This window comes from Megachile rotundata, chromosome 8 (genome assembly GCF_050947335.1).
Source record: "Megachile rotundata isolate GNS110a chromosome 8, iyMegRotu1, whole genome shotgun sequence".
In the NCBI taxonomy this organism is placed as follows: domain Eukaryota; kingdom Metazoa; phylum Arthropoda; class Insecta; order Hymenoptera; family Megachilidae; genus Megachile; species Megachile rotundata.
This window is the reverse complement of record NC_134990.1, coordinates 12,846,254-12,870,161: the sequence shown is the minus strand read 5'-3', so window position 1 is coordinate 12,870,161 and position 23,908 is coordinate 12,846,254. Positions and strand designations below refer to the sequence as shown.

General features: G+C 39.5%; 4 protein-coding genes and 1 long non-coding RNA gene across 6 annotated transcripts in view; 2 read left to right on the top strand and 3 right to left on the bottom strand.

Annotated features, from left to right (window-relative positions):
- Positions 1-856: 856 nt before the first annotated feature.
- LOC143264962 (uncharacterized) lies at positions 857-7,442 on the top strand. The gene is made up of 3 exons (XR_013038983.1): positions 857-1,876; positions 2,674-2,840; positions 7,112-7,442. It is a non-coding gene; the product is annotated as an uncharacterized LOC143264962 (long non-coding RNA).
- Positions 1,367-4,068, bottom strand: LOC100879311 (odorant receptor 10-like). Its single transcript, XM_003706247.2, has 5 exons — positions 3,317-4,068; positions 2,701-3,001; positions 2,161-2,430; positions 1,745-2,105; positions 1,367-1,507 (listed from the first exon to the last, which is right to left on the bottom strand). The coding sequence occupies exons 1-5, from the start codon at positions 3,534-3,536 to the stop codon at positions 1,445-1,447; spliced, it is 1,215 nt and encodes a 404-aa protein (XP_003706295.1). The 5' UTR covers positions 3,537-4,068; the 3' UTR covers positions 1,367-1,444.
- Positions 4,031-5,255, bottom strand: LOC143264961 (putative odorant receptor 92a). The gene is made up of 3 exons (XM_076534254.1): positions 4,989-5,255; positions 4,471-4,831; positions 4,031-4,162 (listed from the first exon to the last, which is right to left on the bottom strand). The coding sequence occupies exons 1-3, from the start codon at positions 5,252-5,254 to the stop codon at positions 4,100-4,102; spliced, it is 690 nt and encodes a 229-aa protein (XP_076390369.1). The 5' UTR covers position 5,255; the 3' UTR covers positions 4,031-4,099.
- Positions 7,443-7,669: 227 nt separating the features above from the next.
- On the bottom strand, positions 7,670-11,192 carry LOC100879426 (odorant receptor 10-like). The gene is made up of 5 exons (XM_076534253.1): positions 10,950-11,192; positions 9,529-9,835; positions 8,823-9,098; positions 8,183-8,543; positions 7,670-7,806 (listed from the first exon to the last, which is right to left on the bottom strand). Exons 1-5 carry the CDS (start codon positions 11,167-11,169, stop codon positions 7,744-7,746), a joined length of 1,227 nt encoding a protein of 408 aa, XP_076390368.1. The 5' UTR covers positions 11,170-11,192; the 3' UTR covers positions 7,670-7,743.
- A 1,272-nt stretch (positions 11,193-12,464) lies between these two features.
- The window catches only part of LOC100877700 (uncharacterized), a 216,876-nt gene continuing 205,432 nt past the window's right edge, over positions 12,465-23,908 (top strand). The window contains exon 1 of one of the 2 annotated variants that reach the window (XM_076534252.1): positions 12,465-12,618. The gene's annotated coding sequence lies outside the window, so the exon portion shown is untranslated. Of the gene's footprint in view, positions 12,623-23,908 lie in introns of both variants that reach the window. The other variant, XM_076534251.1, reaches the window with a different exon arrangement.

Below are 23,908 nucleotides of genomic sequence, written 5' to 3'. Positions count from 1 at the left end.
TATTTCTTGCATAACGGAGTTGTAACTTTTATGAGCTCACGCGACATAACATACAGTTTGTATCCCATGTGAATTATTTAATGTTTGTGGAGCCTCTGATTTGCTTTTGTGCTTTTCCTTCCCTTTTGCTAGAGTAAACGCGGCCTTTTGGGGTTGGGGAGACGTGGCGTGTGATAAAGCATGTGGTGCATTGGAGGTTGATACCTTTCACGAATTTCACAGTTTTGTCGAAACTGTTTGCAGAGTAAAATCATTTCTAGTCTGAGAGAGGTGCCATTTAAATTAACAACTAGTTTAAATAATAGTTTAGTAACTTCAAACTTATGGCAGTAACGTGTAATATGGTTTAGTGGTATGTTTCAGATTGTTGTACAGCAAAATAATAACAAGATTGTGAATTTTGTCATTAATTGACTGAATTGTTGTTGCAGATCTATGAGCCAAGTGACAGCATCAGACATATTGCATGAACTTACTGAGTGAATATGAACATTCCTGATCGTCCAAAAATATGAAGGTGCTTTTGAACTCAAACATCCGGAAAATGAAGAGATGCAGTCACGTGACCTCATGATGAAGTTCATGGTGAGGATATCAAATGCATTTACAATTTGACAGATTACAGCGTACATACAGTTCAAGCTCTTGGTCTTGAAACAATATTGCTATAATCTGTGCTGAATTTCAGAGTTAATGGAGATTTGGTAAATTGGAATTTTGGGATTTGGGGTATTGGGAATTGGGGATAAGGGAATTGGGGAACGTGGGAATTGGGGAACGTGGGAATTGGTGAATGTGGGAATTGGGGAACGTGGAAACTGGGGAACGTGGGAATTGGGGAATGTGGGAACTGGGGAATGCGGAATTGGGGAATGTCTCATCGGTTGACTCATCTTCTCCCTTCATGAACTGATCACGTGTCTGAGAGTCCGCTTTTTCCTCGAACACCGCAACAATGTTACAGCTATGAATTCTTCACAATATTACATGGTAGACAGAAAGCCTGTGTTGCACGCAATATGAATTTTTCTACTAATTTATGAGTTGGTGAATGTTGCTTTAATAGGTAATGTACGGTGGACAACGTTTTGACGAACGGTACTGTAACATTTATAGGTTTGGGCTGCGAATATATGTGAATTATTTATTTGCGGAGGTAGAGTAATTCTTTGTATTCCGTTTTTCCTTTTACCAGTTGACAGTGCTTTCGCAAGTCTGATAGGTAACATAGTAGCAGTGGGTATCTGGCGTAATGGAAATGTGGGGGAGTGTTGAACCTGGTAGCGGTTTGGAGTAAGGAGTATTCGAATCAAGGAAAATAATTTATATTTCACTTGTTGTCACAGAATTATTTCAGACATCGAACAGACATTGCATATCACGTCAAACACGTATGATGCATATAACTAAGCGTATATATACTTTGCGTAAAGTGATGTCATCGTCACGAGGATGTGTCTTGCATCTTTCGTAACAGGGCGAAATAGGAGGAGCCTGTGTTGAATACCTGAAACAAATATTCTTGCGATCAAATTCTTCTTATGATCAAATTTACAAAATCCTGTTTCCAAATTTGAACTGAGGACATCAAGAAAATCAGGGACATCAAGAATCAAGGACATCAAAAAAATCAAGGACGTCAAGAGAATAAAGTACATTGTTATTGAGTGTTTGAGATATTTGTAAGATTTAGAGGACGCGAATAATTGATCTCCGAGCAATTAACAAAAATCCAAAAACGTACACTTGTCAAAGTGTGGCAGCCCAACGACTTGAACGTCAACGCTGATATGCTGCACCCGTCCTGCGATTTCAGGATAATGAGCATCAACTGTCTGCGATAAGCCGGCGGTAACTGATACCACGGCACCCCCAGGTAAGCCGCATACCCCACTTCCTGACTCTCCTGAATCAAAATCTCACCCGGCCAGCAATACATAACGAGCTGCACCAATACTGACGATAAAAAACAGGAAAATTTTAAGAGATTGTCTCCACCGTTATTGCTGAGCACCGCGAATCCGCTTAAACAAATTTGTACGCCACTCGTGAGAAGTTGTATGAAAATAATTGGTATCAGTAAACTGTTAACGTCCTTTACTACCCTGTAAAAATAACACTATAAAGAAGTTTTACATAAAAAATTCGTTAAGTGCTTACTTTGATAGTCGCTGATGATGACGAATGCATTTGACTAAGTCTGCTGCTACTTTCACTGAACAATCTTTTGGATGGGGCTTGTAATTCATTTCGACACCGATGTTATTTAGCCAGGTGGTGATTAATCTGAATTGACCGGACAGGTACAAGATCGTGGTCCAGCACATTCCGTCCATGCCGCACACTGCGCAGCAGGCATTTAATGTCGCTAATATTTGGCAGGCGTATATCACCTCGAACTCGGGCGATTTCAGAAAGTCGAGTTCTTGCCTATTAGGTGATCATAAGTATCATTAGGTAAGCATAAATATCATCATAAGTATCATAATAAGTATTATCACAAAAATCATAATAAGTATCATCATAAGTATCATCACAAGTATCATAATAAGTATCATCATAAGTATTATCACAAGTATCACCATGAGTATCATCATAAGTATCACCATAAGTATCATCAGGTAATCATCACTTTTATATTCCAACTTAAGTTCCAATTATTTGAAACTTCAGAAACAGTGACACAACAGATTCACTTACCAGACGTCATATGGTAAATGTCGATTGGTTCTGTTGCTATTCTCCACGTCCTCAAAGCAATCCAATGTCGCAGTGACCAGAAACAGAGACGTGGACCCGACAGCCGACATGAAGAAGCCTATGGTAGAAATCCGTCCCCAGTAAGCGAACACTTCGTACGATTGCCTTTCTACGGGATCGTCAGTCGTGACCCACAGGCTTCTCAGTTCTACCAATAGTCTGTGTGCGGTGTCCCTCTTCGTCGTGAGATAGATTGTTTTGAACAGAAATTGCGTCATTGTCAGTGTCAAGGTTCCTGCACCTAGTTGAGAAAATAAATGAAATATACAAACATTTTCTAATATGCTAATAATTTTGAAAACTCAAGAAAGTTGCTAATAATTCAGGAGAACCGTAGGAACTCAAATTCATTATTGTTATAACTGACTCAAGCTGATACTTGGTATCTAATTTTTCATTTGCTTGAGATCTTGATTGATGGTAGAAAGTAGGATTCTATGGTGACTAAAGACCTTAGAGTGCTGTACCAAGTTTGTGAAAGATCTGAAACCTACTCCACAACCTACATATGCTCCCACACCAAATTCACACATGCATAATTAAGTTTTTTGTTTACCTGCTAGAATAGAAAGATCACGCCACTTGGTAGTTAATATTATAACCTCAGGTACGAAAACGGAACACACAATAATCACTGAGATCACCAAATGCACGACCGCCAGCACCTGCTTGCTCGTTGTGCGTTCTTCATCGGTAGGCCACAGTCCATATATGCTACATAAGATCTTGTTCGGTTGTATGTAATAGTCGATCGTGTTCTCCGACGGTTTGCCCATGCTTCCTCGCCGCGAACTGATCTCGAGTTTACCAGGGGTTTCTCGTACACCACAACAATGTTCCTAGCTACGACTTATTCATAATAATATCACAGATAGAACGTACCTTTCGTCACAGGCGATCTGCAACATTAATGTCTCCACGTTGTCTGTCTGTCGCGTGCTTTTCGATGCATGCTTCGACTAATAATTAATACTGCAAGTACTGTGGGATATCTTCAACGGTATTGAAACTTTGATAAGCTAGGACAACGCGACGACAACACTGATGAATTATTTAGTATTTAGGGTAGCAAAGTTATTTCTTCCATTTCATTTTTTACGGAAAGAACAGCGAGGACTCTGATCGGTAACTTTACAGTGTTACTGACATCTTTACAGACTTTGCAATAGTGGTGCATTGGTTGCCACGAAATCTGTTCGGGTTAAGGTATGTAGTCTAGTTTCATGTATGATATTTTTTCTTCTGTCTTTTAGAATCAATAGTGCTTTGTCTTTTCGATAAATAGTGTACAGCGATAGTTGTAGTTCATTGTTGTTTATGTACGTGGATTAATGGACCGTCACGTGGACTTTTCTTGTACTTTTCGGAGCAGGGCGAAATAGGAACAGCCTGTGTTGAATACCTAGATCAAAATTTCTACTGTTAGCGTTCATACATTTCTACTGTTATTCAGCTGTTAAAAATTAGATGTTCCATTGCTACATCTTTCAATTTCGAATTTTTGAAAAGTTAAGAACTAAAGAAGAAATTTTGACAAAATCAGAACTAAATTTATGTATGAAACTATTGAATAATGTCTTAAGTTATAAATTTCTGAATTTGGTAATCAGAGAGATCGTTAAATGAATATTTATAAGTCTGACTAATTTGCAAGCACCCTGACTGAAATAATTACTCTCTAAGAAATTAAAGAGAAATGTGGATACGTACGTTCGTCAAAGTGTGACTAGACAGCGACTTAAACGTCAATGCAGATATGCAGCAATACTTCTGCGACTTTATGATTATGAGTAACAGTTGTCTCCGATGAAACAGTGGCAGTTGGTACCACGGTACATTCAAGTACGCAGCGTGACCCACTTTCTGACTTTCCTGAATGAGAATCTCTCCGGGCCAGCAATACATTACGATCTGTATCGTCACCGATGCTAAGTAAGCGATGAATTTGATAAGGTTATCTCCCGCGTTATTGCTGAGCACTGCAAATCCGCTTAGACAAATCTGCATGCCACCAGTAAGGAGTTGAAGGAAAATAATGGGTGCCAATAATGTGTTGACATCCTCCACCACACTGTTAAAGAGAGTTTAAGGAAGAATTATCACGTTGTTGAAGTAAAGTTTGAGAAAGAATTATCAGATTGTTAAAATAAAGTTAAGGAAGAATTATCACATTGTCAAAATAAAATTTAAGGAAGAATTGTATGACAAAATTAATAAAGAAGAGTTACTTTATTAATCGCTGATGATGACGGATGCATCTGACGAGGCCCGCCGTCAGCTTCACCGGGCAATTATGCAAATCGATAGGCTTGCACTTCATTTCGATACCGATGTTATTCAGCCAGGTGGCAATTAATCTAAACTGACCCGACACGTGTAAGATCGTGGTCAAACACATACCATCCAGACCGCAAACTCCGAAGCAGCAAATAAAGGATGCCATGATCTGGCCGGCGTACATCAACTCGAATTCGGGTGATTCCAAGTACTCCATTTCGTGCCTGTATTCGATATAAATATTATTCCGATTGAAAGAATTAAGTTGAGGAATGAATAAAAATAATTCACCAGACATCGTATGGCAAGTGTCGATTGCTAATATTGTCCAGGTCTTGTTGATTAAGAGAATCCAGAACGCCAGATATCATGAACATGGAGGTGGTTGACATTCCTGACACGAAGAAGGCTATGGTGCATGTTCTACCCCAGTAAGCGAACACTTCATACGATTTTTTTTCGACAGGATCGTCAGTCGAGTTCCAAAGGCTTCTCAGTTCGTCTAAGAGTCTGCATGCTCTTTCTTTCTTCGCCAGAAGATACGCGGTTTTGAAGAAAGTTTGTCCAATTGTCAGTACGAAGGAACCAGCTCCTAATTGAGAAAGAATATTAACTTAAGTAGTATTGGCAACCCACGAGTTGGTGCGTGATAATGAACCAGAAAGTACCGATGTCGTTCGCATCGATTGTAACGATGTCAAACCAAGAGTTGGCGCAAGCTGAAACAGGCGCTGTTTTAATTGCGAATTTGAAATGTTATGTCAGTTTTTCAGCGATCATTGGCCATGCAATTTATAATTGTACAAACTCCAAATTGAAGCGTGTTCGTAATTCGGGTAAGATTGGACAAATGGATGACGCACGAGTGCGTCATAGCTCACGCACCAACTCATGAGACTTTCATATGTAAATTATGCTATCTAAATTGAAAATTGACGCGTAGCAAATATATGAGAAAAATTTACTATACTGAAATTGTGAGTGCGTCGTGAGTACGTCACTAGTGCGTCATAGCTCAAGCCCAAAACTCGTGGGACATCCGTATGTAAATTATGATGCCCAAATTGAAAATTAACCCATACCAAAAATGTGAGGAATTTTGCAATATTTCAATTGTCAGTGCGTCACAAGTGCGTCATAGTTCTCGCACCAACTCATGGTTTGATACATCACGCGATGTCCTTTCCATTTACCTGCTAGAATAGAAAGATCCCGCCAATTGGACGATATGATTATAACCTCGGGCACAAAGATGCAACACGCAATTATCACAGAAATCACCAAATGCAGAACCGAGAACACTTTCTTGACAGTCGAGCGTTTCTCACTCGAAGGCCATATTCCGTACATGCTGCATAAAATCTTGTTCGGCAATATGTAGTAGTCGATCGTGTCCTTTGACACTTTTTCCATGCTGTCCCTCCGTGTACTGGTCGTCCGTCCGCTAAAAGGCTCGCATCGTTCGCAACAATGTTCCCTAAGATCCCTTTGTAAGAATATTAGATAGCGGACGGTAAATCATATAGCTAGATTCCCCCTTTTGCAATTTCCAATATTCATGTCACCGTTTAGCGAAACTTTTTCATCATCTGTGTTTTGGTTCATGATTTGTCGACCAGTATATACTGCAGGAAGTATTTCTTGCTTAACGGAGTTGTAACTTTTATGAGCTCACGCGACATAACATACAGTTTGTATCCCATGTGAATTATTTAATGTTTGTGGAGCCTCTGATTTGCTTTTGTGCTTTTCCTTCCCTTTTGTTAGAGTAAACGCGGCTTTTTGGGATTGGGAAGACGTGGTGTGTGATGAAGCATGTGGTGCATTGGAGGTTGACACCTTTCACGAATTTCACAGTTTTGTCGAAACTGTTTGCAGAGTAAAATCATTTCTAGTCTGCGAGAGGTGCCATTCTAATTAACAACTAGATTGAATAATAGTTTACTAACTTCAAACTTATTTCAGTAACGTGTGATATATTTATATGATTTAGTGGTATGTTTCAGATTGTTGTACAGCAAAATAATAACATGACTGTGAATTTTGTCATTAATTGACTGAATTGTTGTTGCAGGTCTATGAGCCAAGTGACCGCATCAGACATATTGCATGAACTTACTGAGTGAATATGAACATTCCTGATCGTCCAAAAATATGAAGGTGCTTTTGAACTCAAACATTCGGAAAATGAAGAGACGCAGTCACGTGACCTCATGATGAAGTTCAAGGTGAGGATATCAAATGCATTTACAATTTGACAGATTACCTACAGTTCAAGCTCTTGGTCTTGAAACAATATTGCCATAATCTGTGCTCTTAGCCCAGGAAATTTAAGGATGAATCAGAGAAGCAAAATGTTATTGAAAATTTTTCAAGCTAAGCTGCATATAATTTAAAATAGCTAGTTGTTGAAAGTGGACACTAATTGTGCTTGATATTTAAAAAAATATATTAAAAAGATTATTGAGAAAAAATAACAGTGGTCAGTGCAAAAATTCTTGTGTCACAATCAATAGTATTAACCCATTGTTAACTTGAAAAATTAAGAAGATATTGACCGTTCAATAAGGTTTCAATCTTCAGTTTAATAACACTAATAACAAAAATTCAATCATACATTTCTCATTAACTTCATAACTTCAGTCAATATAATTCTGAACTTGCTCGTGTAGTTATCCCATGATTCCGAAACTACGATTGCAATCGTTAGATCGATGTTTCTTGCATTTGTCTCAGCAGGGTAAAGTACGAAGCCGCTGTATTAAATACCTGAAACAAATTGGACGTCTTCTGCTATACTACGTGATACTTCCAACCAAGTTATTAACTAAATTGCTAAATAGTTGCTAAATAATTAAGTTGCTAAAATTGCTAAATAGTTGCTAAATAATTAGGTTGCTAAAATTGCTAAATAGTTGCTAAATAATTAAGTTGCTAAAATTGCTAAATAATTGCTAAATAATTAAGTTGCTAAAATGTCTAAATAGTTGCTAAATAATTAAGTTGCTAAAATTGCTAAATAACTAAGTTGTTAAAATTGCTAAATGATTGCTAAATAACCAATATCAAATAACTTATTATTCATCAAACTAAATCATAACACTCTTCAAAATCCGATAACTCAAGCAAAGAATAAAGGACTTACGCCAGTCAAGGTTCGAAACGAAAGTCTCTGAAACGTCACCGCAGTAATGCTGCAACATTTCTGCGCTCTCAGAATTGTAAGAAGCAGCTGTCTTCTATTACTCGGTGGCAATTTATACCAGTACACATTCAGATAAGCCGCATCCCCTACCTCCTCGCTCTCCCGAATCAGAATCTCACCGGGGTAACAATACAGCAGGAGCTGTGTCGTCATCCCGAATAAATAAAGAACGGCTTTAATTAATTCGGCATTCGTGTTGTTATTCATAACTGCGAATCCGCTCAAACAGATCTTGATGCCGCTCGTGAGGAGTTGGATGAAGATGATGGGGATTAGCAGATCGTTCAATTCGTTCACCACACTGTGCAAAAGTTATGGTAATCCGAGTAGAGTACAAGAGTACAGAGTTCAAATAGTTATCTGAGTAGAGAGTACAAGAGTATATACTTTAAATACTAATCTAAGTAAAGAGTACTATAATACAGAGTTTAAATACTAATCTAAGTAAAGAGTACTATAATACAGAGTTTAAATACTAATCTAAGTAAAGAGTGCTATAATACAAAGTTCAAATAGCAACTAACTAAAAGTGCAATTAACAAATTTATAAAATTAAATAATTAAGAAAAATGAAGCTAACTTGACCAATCTCTGATGATGACGAATGCATCTGACCAAGCCATCCTCAATATCCGGCGGACACTTATAATAGTGATCCTTCGGTTCATTCTTGATCTTCACTCCGATATTATTAATCCACGTTTTAATTAACTTAAATTGACCCGACACGTGAAGGATAGCTGTCATACACGAAGTTTCGATACCCCAAATCGCTGCGCTGTTGTAGATCGCTGAGACGGTCTGTACGGTGAACATGATCTCGAAGCTAGGGGATTCGCTCACATTCGTTCCGTACCTAAATTGGTACCCATGAATTTGTAGTTTATATGCGATTTATATTCCAATTGAACGATTACAGAAATTTGCTGTTAATATTTATTGCTTCACCATGATGTCGTTCTTTGAACAAGGTGTATTTACATCAATTGCTTCAACTATGTAATCGTTCAATTTTCAATGCACATAAATTCACAAAATTGTGTCTTTGAATTTTTTAGGAAAATTTGTTATCAAACTTCACTATACATAAATTCATAAAATTGTATTTCGGAATTTTTGCCAAAAGTTTGTTATCAAACGTGAATATACATAAATGCATAAAATTGTGTCTTAGAATTTCTGAGAAAAATCAGTTATCAAACTTTCCATGAAATGAACTTACTGCGAACAATTACAGTACGAAAAAAGTTGAAAATCAGATTTTAGTTTTAAAGAACAGGTTTTACCAGACGTCAAAAGGTAAAGATCGAGTAATAGTATCATTGTTGGCGGAATACTGTATTATAATACAATCGACAGCTGCCGAGGCAGTGTAGATAACCGTGGTCCAAGTGCCGAAGGAGTAGAATATAATCGTGAAGCGTCTCGCCCAGTAAGCAAACTCCTCGTAGGATCGTTTCTCTTCGGGGTCATCGGTGGAGTTCCACAAACTTCTTACTTCCTTGTACAGTTTGTACGTTTTCTCTCTTCTTATTGCCAGATAAATCAGTTTGAACTCGAATTGGGCGAGCGTCGTTAGGATGCCACCTACCTCTGATCAGAAGAGATCAGTTGCTACGATGCGGTGATTACATTATTCGAGTTCGGGAATTGCGTTTGGAGGGAATTTAGGGCTTGCAAGGTTGGGAATTTGGGGACTTGGGAAATTCAGAGTTAAGAGAGATTTGGTAAATTGGGATTTTGGGATTTGGGGATTGAGGAATTGGGGGATTTTGGGAATTGGGGGGCGTGGGAATTGAGGAATGTGGGAATTGGGGGGCGTGGGAATTGGGGAATGTGGGAATTGGGGAATGTGGGAATTGGGGAATGTGGAATTGGGGAACTTGGGAATTGGGGGACGTGGGAATTGGGGGACGTGGGGATTGGGGAATGTGGAAATTGGGGAATTTGGGATTGGGGAATGTGGGAATTGGGGGACGTGGGAATTGGGGATGTGGGAATTGGGGAACTTGGGAATTGGGAGACGTGGGAATTGAGGAACTTGGGAATTGGGGGACGTGGGAATTGGAGAATGTGGAATTGGGGAATTTGGGATTGGGGAATGTGGGAATTGGGGGACGTGGGAATTGGGGAACGTGGGAATTGGGGAACGTGAGAACTAGGGAACGTGGGAACTGGGGAACGTGGGAACTGGAGAACGTGGGAATTGGGGAATGTGGAATTGAGGAACTTGGGAATTGGGGGACGTGGGAATTGGGGAATATAGGAATTGGGGAATGTGGAATTGGGGAGCTTGGAATTTGGGAATGTGGGAATTGGGGGACGTGGGAATTGGGGGACGTGGGAATTGGGGATGTGGGAATTGGGGAATGTGGGAATTGGGGAATGTGGGAATTGGGGAATGTGGGAATTGGGGAATGTGGGAATTGGGGAATGTGGGAATTGGGGATAGTGGGAATTGGAAAATGTAGAATTGGGAAATTTGGAATTGGAGAATTTTGCACTCAGCAAATTATAAATTCCGGAATTTCGCTGACTTAAAAATTCAGAAATTTGGTACTTGGTGCTAAGAATTTTCCAAACTTAATATCTCATGTCTTAAAAATTTCAGAACACCAATATAATTTCACTCAACACAAACTTGAAAATTCCTCCATCAATTCCAAATGTAATAATCCAGAAACTTTCTCCCTCTCCCACATTTTACCTGATAAAATCTTCAAATCGTTCCACTTAATGAACAGCAGCATAGCTTGGGGCACAACAAAGCTGCTAATCGACGCGACCGCCACAAACAACCTCAAATACGCGAATATTTGTCCACATAACGACCGCTTCTTATCACTAAGCGATATTCCGAGAGTAGTGCACAGAATTTTATTCGGGAGTATGTAGTAATCGATCGAGTTGTTAGATTGTTTCTTCATGTTCTCCCTCTTCGCGAAGTAGATCGTCTGTCTTCAGAGCTCGTTATACGCCTCATAGACCGTAGCTCGCAACTTACAATTTTTCGCATCAATATTACACAATGCAGAGTGTTTTGATCGAGTCTTCGCATCAATATTACATACAGCAGTTTTCTGTCTTGACGACAATTTGTTATATTAATTTAATCGCCAGTGTGGTGAATAATTTGTACGATTTAGCCTGTACTTTGATGGACTTATTTGAGAATGTCTTCTAATAATGTTGCAAGTTTAATGAGTTTAGGGTACGCGGTAGTTGGAAGAAATTGCAGGTAGGGTGTATAGGGCTGTCTACGAGACACATTTTCGCTTTAGACTTCGGAGGGAAAGGATGTGAGAAATGTGGACAGTTATAGTAACACAGTTTTGTTATTATGGAATTCTCGTTCGTTTGTAATACTCGTTCTAGTAAGCTGCTTTATCTGAGGTTTGGATATTTTTATATTTAATATAAATGTATGCTTTGTGACTTATTTAAATTATAGTATGAAATAATTATTGATTATTACATTTTATAATATTGTGAAAAATTGAATATTTGGATTAGTAAAATTGTTGGATGATAAAGTTGTTCTTCACATTTTTTATTTATATTTTATTTTATATCACGAGTATAATACTACTATAGTTACTCCCTCAGTCGGTAAATTTGGAAAACTATTGAATTTTTTACAAATTATAATTTTCGTTGCAAAATTAATTTTATAAACTTATATAAGCGTTGTGAATAATTCAAATTATCTCACTATTAATTTATTCGTTATTCACAAGGAATTTATAACACAATTTTAAAATAGGTAGTTCTTGTACCGATATTTGAGAAGATACAAACAAGATTCATAAAAAAATATCAATTATTATGTTAGATGAATCGTTTTGGATTAATATATTTAATTTGTAACATTATTGAAGGGGTTGTTTTTTAGGACAGTTAAATATTCTTATTTAATAATTAATTTAAACTTTACCATTAGACGGTAAGATAAGATGAGATACTATCTTATCGACCAACGATATTTACCATTTTATAAATTTATTTTAACATTTTAAAAATTTGAATGTTCAGTATATATTAATTTACTCTTTCCATAAGTCATATGGGAGTTATTCATATTCCTTGAATAATTCAAAAAAATTATAACTGCTATGTTAATCAAATTATTTAGAAGTGTCAGTACATTTTATTAGAACTACACAATTTTAATTTATACTTAAATTTTTAATTATAACGTCTGTTCGGAATTTCCAGAGAATTCGTTTCAAATTTGGCGCGACAATGTTTGGCGGCCATATTGCAGCGCCCTCGCGTCAGTGAAGCCACGCATTTGCGATTTGAACGCGTCGTTGTGAACTGTGCGCTTTAAGTTAGTGAAAAGTGAAGGAAATCTACGGAAATAACATCCCTTCAAGGTTGGTGAGTACACATTCTACTTTTTCCTCGATACTAACACATAATTTACTGTGATATTTAGTTATTAAGAATTATTCACTCTCATATCGAAATTTTACTTTCTACAACTACTTGTAGTTTCTGTAGCTACGAGTTTGATTCATATTTTCGTGTTGATAGTTTTTTCGTATTTAAGTTTACTATAGAGAAAGATTATTTGTACGAATTTCTATTTAAGTGTGCCATAAAAAGCAGTCATATTTGTACGAAAATTATAATAGCTGTACTATAACCTCAAAAGCGCGGGAAAACGATAGATTTTAAAATTGATTTCATAACTGCTTGTGATACTTTAATTATTTACTTGTACAGAAATAAAATAAAATAATAACACATGTAAAATATGCGTTACATAAACATTATTGGAAACAACATAAAATAACAGATTACACAAAATAGCATCATACAAATAACATTACACAACAATATTGGTATATCAATGTTACACAGTCAAGTCGTACATAAACAAACCTGTACATAAATCCTTAAAAATGTGAATATAATAAATTATCCTAAATTTATTACAAATTAATGTAAAAGTACAAATTAACGTAAAAGTAGATATAAGTCAAAAGTAAATATAAGTTTCAAATATTTCCCCCAAAACTCCAACAAGAACTCCCCAAATTAAACACAAAATTCCTTCCATAAAGCAAATTAGCAGCAGTTGTACAGATTCATTAATTTAACGAAAAGATTGCGCCGGTATCCCAGCGCAAAACGATGTACACGGTCCGTAGAGTATTGTTGACGTATAATGTCTTCCTTCCGAGGTCGTTGGTTAGCTGCCTAAGGGAACTCCGTATCTTGCAGGATAATAAATAATTTAGTCGTGGAAGTGTTGCAAGTTATTACTGCCTGGCCGACAGAAGGAAGCTCGTATCATATCAGATTTATTTAAGACGTGCCATGCTTCCACTCCTTTTTTTCCTACGACCCATACAGCGTGACCCACTTCCTTCGCTCTTATCACTTTCACGATTGTTCTTTCAGAGGTAAAATATTTTTATCAGGGGCTGGCATAAATTACATGCCGCATTTAATTACTTGTACATTGGGGTCAGACCTTAAATAGACTTTTTATGGAAATTTTTAATACAAGGTGGGTCAAATTTTTAATATGAAGTGGGTCAAACTTTTAATACGAAATTGGTCAAATTTTCGATGCAAAATGGGTCAAATTTTCAATACGAATCAGGTGAAATAATTTTTAGAAGATCAATAGAAGGATAATATGGTTGCTGATCAGTTTGACAAGATGAATATCCAAGTGGTGAGTTATCACGCGCTGAATTACTAAGCGTAGAATTACTAAGTGTGGAATTACCACGCGCTGAGTTACCAAGCGTAGAATGACCAAGCGCTGAATTACCAAGCATGGAGTTATCATATGTCAAAGTATATAACGCATGAAGATACAGTGCGAGGAATTACCAAGCATGGAGTTACTATGTGTGAAAATACTCAACGCGTGCAGATACAGCGCGTAGAATTACTAAGCATGGAACCACCAAGCGTGTAATTACCAAGCGTGTAATTACCAAGCGTGTAATTACCAAGCGTAGAATCACCAAGTGTGGAATTACCACGCGCTGAACTACCAAGCGTAGAATTACCAAGCGTGGAACTACCAAGCGTCGAATAACCAAGCGTGGAACTACCAAGCGTCGAATAACCAAGCGTCGAATAACCAAGCGTGGTATTATCACGCGTTAAATTACTAAGCGTAGAATTACCAAGCGTGGAATTACCACGCGCTGAATTACCAAGCGTCGAATTACCAAGCGTAGAATTAGCAAGCGTAGAATTACAAAGCGTGGAGTTACCACGCACTGAATTACCAAGCGTGGAATTACCACGCGCTGAATTACCAAGCGTAGAATTACGAAGCGTGGAATTACCACGCACTGAATTACCAAGCGTAGAATTACTAAGCGTGGAATTACCACGCGCTGAATTACCAAGCGTGGAGTTACTATGCACGGAAGTACTCAACACGTGAAGATACAACGCGTGGAATTACCAAGTGTGGAGTAACCATGCGTGGAAGTACTTAACGCGTGATAATACAACGCGTAGAATTACCAAGCGTGGAGTTATCGCGCGTGGAATTACCACGCGTGAAAATACAGCGCGTAGAATTATCTATATACAACTATAATTTGTACAAATTTTTTAACAGTACATGTATCTTTCAATTTCACCTCTAACCTTGAGTTTAGTAATTCAGGAGCCCCCTCGGTGAACGCATCATTTAATTCGAAATCTTGATTAACATAGAAATTCATTTATCTCCCGTAGAACAAGTTCTCGACGCTCATTAATCAAATTTGTCAAATTTTCAATACGAATCAGGTGAAATAATTTTTAGAAGATGAAAGGACAATATGGTTTTTCGTCAGTTTGACAAGATGGCGGCGCAAGCGCTCAAAATGGCGGCCACCTTGATTACCCATTGACTTTTATTGCTTCTCAATCTCGTACAAAAAACTCTCCCATTTTCTTCTCTTCACTCTTCCCTAAATCACCTCAGAACTTCCATAGTTTATCTCGTTCTCGAATTTCAAATTACTCCAACATCCCAAAAAATTTTCGACGGTAATTCGATCTCGTTGCTAAGTATTTTCGACAACGGTCAGCGGGAAGAGTTTCAGTGGAAAAGTTTTCGCATTCAATCCGAAGCAGATTCGAATACGAAAATATTCTTGAAGAAGTTTTCAGATGCGAAATTGTTACCATGAGAAAGGTAAGACGGAAGAAAATAATATAGAAACCGTGTTCGACGGTCAAAGCCTGGCCGGCACAATGGGCTCCGAGGATGTCCGTAAAGGAAGCTGTCTGTTCTTATTCAAATTCGTTTCCTTTCTTCCGCACATTTTTCATATCCGTGGTTTCTGGTCATCGCGTAAATCTCGGGAAGGTGCATCTGAGGCTGACGTAGTTTTGTTATCCGAGTTGTGGACAATTTTGCGAAGATTCAAATCTTTGGATCAATCTAAAATTTTCGAAAATTCGACGAGGTTCTTTTACAATTTCAAAATATTTCAAAAATCTTAACGAAAGAATGTACTGTTCTTTATGGCGACACTGTCCTCGAGGAACTTTCGAGCTTCTTTTCTCCCTTTTCAAAGCACATCCTGCATGTCCTTTCCTTCCACCTTCCCAGGGAAAGAAGCCCCATAAAAATGCCCAGGATTCCTGAGACTCTCGTTTCTGGCCAAGCAGAGAAGCCAACCCCGACATCTTTTACGTGTCGCCTGGTGAATTATGCAACTGGCCGTGTAAGATCTCGGGAGATTTCGTATACAGTCTTATACACAGATAGGGTAGTCTCCAAAGGAACAGAATCAGTCACTGTACTTTGTTTCTTCATTGTTTCTCTATTTCTCTGCTAACCGATTCCATTGCGAATTTATGGACGTCTACGAAACTCGCTTCTTTAAAAATCTTGAAACGTTCACGGTGAAACGGATTTCTGCATGCATATGGTTCTGATTTTCTTTATTCTGTGTGCTGCTTCTGTCATTTAGAGATTTTTGGATTTCAAGGTTTGTGGAGATTTAGATTTTTGGGGAGGTACGCTGTTGGAGTTTCGGATTTTTGGGTTTGTGGAGGCTTTGGAGATTTTGGGGTTGATATGGGAATTTTTAGTTCTAGAAAGATTAGAGCTAGATAGCTCTATTAGATCACTAGGCATTTGATCTTCAGATCCCTTCATTTCTGGATCTGTACACACATGACCAGATCCCTATGCGATCAAATTCATATGTGACCACATTCCTATGTGACCAGATCCCCATATGTCCAGATCCATATGTGACCACATCCCTATGTGATCAAATCCATATATGATCAGATTCATATGTGACCACATCCTTATGTGACCAAATCCATATGTGATCAGATCCATAAGTGAGCAAATCCTTATGTGATCAAATTCATATGTGACCACATCCTTATGTGATTAAATCCATATGTGATCAGATCCATAAGTGAGCAAATCCCTATGTGATCAAAGTCATATGTGACCAGATCCATATGTGACCACATCCTTATGTGATTAAATCCATATGTGATCAGATCCATATGTGACCATATCCCTACGTGACCAAATCTCTCTATGACCAGATTACTATGTAATTAAATCCCTAAGTGACAAGATCGCCATGTGACCAAATCCCCATATGTCCAAATCTCTATATCGTCCAAATGACATATATCAAGATCACCACATAGTCCGATCTCTATATTGTCAACTCCTATGTGCCCAAATCCCTACATGTCCAGATCCCCACATCCTCCAATCCCCATATTCCCAAATCTCTATACATCCAAATACTTATATCTCCAGATCCCTATATCATCTAATCCCCACACACCCGGATCCCTATACCTCCAAGTCCACATATGCGTGACACTTGGTGTATCTTTTCTATCATCCACCTCCATCTTTCACATGGAGCACCATGTTTTCCATGCTCGATTCAATCAGATCTTTTACTCGTTACCCCCCAAAAAGAAGGAAAACGATAAAAAGTGGCCCGCAATTTATATCATCTTTCAGGAACACCGTCTATGCACAGCGTCGAGCACATTCGAGATGTCCTTGCGGATTATGTGTCTGCATGCATCGGTTCGTAGCTGTCCAAGTGCGAGCACCGGCATACATATGGGCCTGATATACGTTCCTATGAATATATCGCGTTAGGACTCCTTCGGGAATGTTTCGTCCTCCGGTGCTATTGCCAAGGAGCTTCGTGTTCGACTCCAGCACCGATACGATCGGCGAATTCCTTTCGAATCCTGATGGAATACCGGTATATCGATCTTTAGTGTCTTTCGCTGTACAGCAACGCTCGGAGATCTCGATTCGTGTTTGAAATTACTGCACGGGGTATTGATCGGTAACCAATCGTGTCACCGATATGCCGCTGGATGTTGAGTTGTTTTTATTCGGACTTCCTCGTTTACTTGGAAATCTCGTTTTTCAGGAAATTGGCTATGGAAGTTTGGAAGTTTGAATAGGGAAGTTGGGCAATCGTGTTTCTAAAGAAATGCGAAATATCGAGAAATTTTTAGCTTTTATTTGTTAGTTTTGTGGTGGAGTCATGTCATATTTTATTTTACTTTTATTATACTGTTACATTATACTGCTTTTCACAGGTATGTTGCTTTCTACTTGTAATATTAAATTAGCAGTCATTTATCATTTTCTGTGAAATTGTTAAATATCCAGCCAGTAGAATACCTACGCGTGCAAATATAGCGCGTTGAATTACCAAGCATGGAGTTATCATACGCGGAAGTATAAAACGCGTGAAAATACAGCGCGTGGAATTGCCAAGCATGGAGTTATTATGCGTTAAGGTACTCAACACGTGAAGATACAGCGCGTGGAATTACCAAGCGTGGAATTACCGCGCGCTAAATTATAAAGCGTAGAATCACCAAGCGTAGAAATACCACGCGCTGAATTACCCAGCGTAGAATTACCAAGCGTGGAATTACTACGCGCTGAAGTAGCAAGCGTAGAATTAACAAGCGTGGAATTACCATGCGCTGAATTACCAAGCGTAGAATTACCAAGCGTGGAATTACCATGCGCTGAATTACCAAGCATAGAATTACCAAGCGTGGAATTACTACGCGCTGAATTACCAAGCATAGAAATACCAAGCGTGGAATTACTACGCGCTGAATTACCAAGCGTAGAATCACCAAGTGTGGAATTACAACGCGCTGACCTACCAAGCGTAGAATTACCAAGCGTGGAACTACCAAGCGTCGAATAACCAGGCGTGGTATTATCTCGCGTTGAATTACCAAGCGTGGAATTACCACGCGCTGAATTACCAAGCGTCGAATTACCAAGCGTAGAATTACCAAGCGTGGAGTAACCATACGTGGAAGTACTCAACGCATGATAATACAACGCGTAGAATTATCGAGCGTGGAATTACCGCGCGTCGAAATACAGCGCGTAGAGTTATTTATATACAACTCCAATTAGTACAAATTTCCTAACAGTACATGTACCTTTCAATTTCACCTTTAACCCTGAGATCAGTAATTCAGAAGCCCCTCGGTAAACGCAGCATTTAATTCGAAATCTTGATTAACATAGAAATTCATTTATCTCCCGTGGAACAAGTTCTCGACGTTCATTAATCTCCCTCGACAAGCGGCCGAAACACGATTAATTATCCCTACCCTGTATCCCATAGAACAATTATCAAAATCGTAACGTCACCGACATCGCGGTACACCTGGCTTCTCGAAGGGCATTGAATTATCGACGGTGAAGCTCGTTCGAGCACGGGCTCAACATCCATTTAGTCCCATTTCTGCTGTCTGGGGCTACCAGGACCGTTTTAGACAATGATATTTCATTGTTAAGCGCTATTACTGCGCAGCCTTGCTAACCTCGGAGATCCTCAGGGTGTCCTCCATCCTAGAAACTCCATCGATTTCCTCTCGCGTACGAGTCTCTTCGTCCGCTTGCAAATCTCTTTCTACCTCTATTTATCTTTATACTTCAATTTTTTAATTATTTTCATTTTGAGGCATCACTTTACTTTTTGTAGCTCCTCAACAATCTTCTATCTCTGTTTCAAGAAAATATCTTTCAAATTTTTTTATCAAGCATAGAGTTACCATGTGTGGAAGTACTCTACGCGTGGAAGTAGAGCGCATGGAATTAGCAAACGTGCAGTTACCACGCGTGGAAGTACTCAACGCGTGAAGTTACAGCGTGTGGAATTACCAAGCGCGGAGTTATCATGTGTGGAAATACTGAACACGGAGAATTAGCGAGTATGGAGTTACTATGCGTGGAAGTACTCAACGCGTGAAGGTATAACGCGTGGAATTATCAAGCGTGGGGTTACTACGTATGGAAGTACTCAACACGTAGAATTATCAAGCATGGAGTTACTATGCGTGGAAGTACTCAACGCGTGGAATTATCAAGCATGGAATTACTATGCGTGGAAGTACTCAACGCATGAAGGTACAGAGCGTGGAATTACCAAGCGTAGAGTTACTAAGCGTGGAGTTACCACGTATGGAAGTACTCAACGCGTAGAGGTACAGCGCATGGAATTACCAAGCGTGGAGTTACCACGTGTGGAAGTACTCAACGCGTAGAATTACCAAGCATGGAATTACTATGCGTGGTAGTACTCAACGCGTGAAGGTACAACGCGTGGAATTACCAAGCGTGGAGTTACACGTATGGAAATACTGAACGCGTAGAATTATCAAGCATGGAGTTACTATGCGTGAAAGTACTCAACGCGTGAAGGTAAAGCGCGTGGAATTACCAAGCGTGGAGTTACCAAGCGTGGAGTTACCATGCGTAGAGTTACCAAGCGTGGAATTACCACGTGTGGAAATACAGCGCGTAGATAAAGACTTGTTTTTATTAAACAGTCACTACTTAGGTACTTGTTTATACTACTATCTTAAATATACCTTTCTAAAGGTATTGCAGAATTAATATACGAGAATTTCGTCATCTCAGGTGACACACGTGATGTCTACATCCAGAAATACACGATGTTAATTATGGATCAAACCATCACTTCATCTATTAGTATAATTAGAACTTTCCGGGACGAGTATTCTGTCTTTGTTAAATGTGACGTGGACTAATTGTGACAGTGAAAAATGTGCCGTTGATTTACCGAAAGGGACGTTATCGAACATGAGGAATTTTTGGTATTATTGAAATGACCATTGTTTTTGCGATTTCGCAACGTATCGATTTTCTCCTCGTTGTTGTAGTGTGTTCCCCTCGAGTTTCAACTCCATCCCTTGCAAATTGTTATCCTTGCATTTCAACGAGGGAAACTCGGATCAGCCAGGTTCGTCCTCTTCGTATTTCCATTATGTTCCCTTCGTTGTTCCTTCCTTTCGTTGTTTAGGTCAATTACCGTGGCTGTCAAAGACACGGGACTGAATATTAGAAAATATTCCTCGTAATTAACCTTGTAAAACAGCGACCATAATATGAAGATTAATCAGTGATCTTCAAAACGCATCATTTAGTAATCCTATATCTGTGGAACACTCAAACTTTCTCCTCATCAAGAAATTTAGAATTTTGAAATTACAGAATTTTTCTATTTATAAATTTTCAGATGTAAAAGTTCAGAAATGTGATAATTGGGCTGAGAGTTTAGAGGTTAGGTATGTTTTGTATTCAATGAACCTTGCTTGTAAAGATAATTATTAGAATTGAAAAAAAATTGTAATGAAAGATACTGGTGCGTCACATATGAACTGCAGTGTGCGTCACGATAGGGCAATGGCTTATCAAATGGTCTCCCACGAGCTGACGTACCGTTGAACAATTGATAAAACACCAGAAGTCAGATGTTATCAATGCCCGCTAAATGAGCAAAAGCAAGGGTAGACCACGGCGACATGACAAGTGACCCAGGAAAATAATCTCGTCTGGAGACGAGCGAACCCTCCGGGATATCTGGATCTCTGCTAAACAGCCAGTGCTCCTTTGCGACAGGAAATTTGATGAGGGTCCGATGGAAAACAAAAGAAATACGTATTTACACACGAGAAGTCGTCCCGAAGCGATAAAAGCCCTTTGCCCGGCTTTGCTACAGACGCGTTGGCCTCCAGGAAAATGTGCTCGTTTGTTGGCGACCCCTCGTTCAACGGGAACTCGTCACGACGTCGTTCGTCGTCTGAACGTGTCACGGGAAACGTGCAGTAACCGATCAAACCTTCTTCTTCCGGTTGAACGGGAAAAATCGATGATCAATCGTGAGAGAAACCGTGTCATGGAGCGATATTGGCTTGTGTTTTTCATCGGGCGATTCGGACGTAATGGTATCATATTAAGAGGGTCAAATTGATTCCGTTAGTTGATGTTGGTCATCGACTGACGGATCGTGGATATTTCCCTTTGCTGGAGTTGACTTTCGATATATTGCCGGATGTGGGATGAATATGTTGCGATGGGGATATCAGGTGTGGGTATGCAACGTTGGCGGTGCAGTGAGTAGAGAATGTAATGCATGGAGGATGCAACATGTGGAGAGTATCATGAATGGAGGATAAAACCCATGGGGAACACAATGCGTAGGGAACACAACGCATAGAGAATCGAACGAATACGGAACTGAACGCGTGGAAAACTCAACGCATAGCGAACTCAATGTCTAGGGAACTCAACGCGTGGGGAACTCAACGCATAGGGAAATCAATGCGTAGGGAACTCAACGTGTAGGGAATACAGCGCGTGGGGAACTCAACCCGTGGGAACTCAACGCGTGGGAACTCAACGCTTGGGAACTCAATGCGTGGGGAACTCAATGCTTGGGGAACTCAATGCGTGGGGAACTCAATGCTTGGGGAACTCAACGCGTAGGGAATACAGCGCGTGGGAAACTCAACGCGTGGGGAACTCAACGCGTGGGGAACTCAACGCGTGGGGAACTCAACGCGTGGGGAACTCAACGCGTGGGGAACTCAACGCGTGGGGAACTCACCGCGTAGGAAACTCAACGCGTGGGGAACTCAACGCGTGGGAAGTCAACGCGTGGGGAACTCAACGCTTGGGAAATTAAATGCGTGGGGAACTCAACGCGTGGGAAACTCAACGCGTAGGGAATTCAACGCGTGGAGAACTCAACACGTGTAGAACTCACCGTGTAGGGGACACAGCGCGTAGAGAACTCAACGCGTAGAGAACTCAACGCGTGGGAACTCAACGCTTGGGATACTAAATGCGCGGGGAACTCAACGCGTGGAAAACTCAACGCGTGCGGAACTCAACGCGTAGAAAATTCAACGCGTAGGGAACTTATCGCATAGAGAACTCAACGCATAAGAAGCTCCACATTTAGAGATCTTAACTCTTATAGAACACAACGCATAGCGATAACGGGAAATTACCATGCGTGACAATATAATGTCTTCCTCCTTACACCTCACAAATATCGACAGCTATAAACTATGCATTTTCGGAATTTGCATAGTAGAGTGCACGCAGAGGATTGATACAGCAGTAATTTGATCTATGTACGATTCGTAACGGAATGTACATAATTGTCGGATTCGAAAGTTTGCAGTCTAGTCGCATTGATTAACCGATTAATTGTACACATTATACAACACTGGCGGTGGATGTGGTAAATGATGACCAATACTGACGGATATTACTGCGGAGCTTATATCCTGCAGGGATGATGGGCTATTTGTGGGCAGAACGTGCCGCAAAGCTCGCAAAGGGACTTACGGGAAGTCAAGCTTTAGGAATAATGAGAGGCGCTACGTCCGCTGTTTTCTCACCCTACGATTCTTGATTCTGTTGATTCTCCCAGCTTGCAATCTTACCGTGCGACCATTTAGAAGTGTTTGGTAGTGATAAATGAAACGGTGTGAGACTGGTAATTAATAATCAAGGTCATTCTGCACTTGTATTTGGCAGTAGATTCGGAAATTTTTCAATTTATGCATTTGAAGATTTAAGGGTTATTTGAGGATTTATGGATTTGAAGATTTAGTGATTTGAAGAGTTCATTTGGGGATTTGAGAATCTGTGAAAGTGTAGAGGATTTGTAGCGCATGATGTTAAAAGTTTTAGGGATTCAGGAATCGGTAGAAATGCAAGCTACAGAATTTGTATCTGATGACTCGTGGATTTGAGGATTTGCATATCTGACAACTTGAGGAATTCGCAAAATGGGAATGTGAATGTGACTTCAAGATACACAGAACGTGAAAATGTATGAAGCTGTGAACGTAGAAGTATGAAGTTCTGATCATGTGTAGAGATACTTCGAAAACTTCACTCTGCACTGTCACACACACATCCCTTTCATTTATAACTAGCCGTAAAATCGAGGTTACAACGATTGCGTTGTCCCTGTGGACCACGTTAATTCGGTAAGAAGTATCGTAACGTTGTTAGCCGAAAATCAGTTTGTTATAGGGGGAAACGGCGCTCTTAGAGAAACTTGTACGTCGCGAGCAGGAAAGGCGATAGAAACTTTGTACGCGGGTGTATTAAAATTCAGAACTCTGCAGAAACTTGCTGCTGTAGCTTGTGAACTCGGGAGACAATGAAATATGAAATTATATCGAATGTAGCGGGTCCCACGGTGCTATTTGACTTAAACTTCGCATAACAGAGCGTGGGGCCTTTTGCTTGCTTTGTTACGTTATTCCATGCTGTTAATCGCGTTTTGTTATATATTTCAATCGAATCATTTCGACGTGATTGAT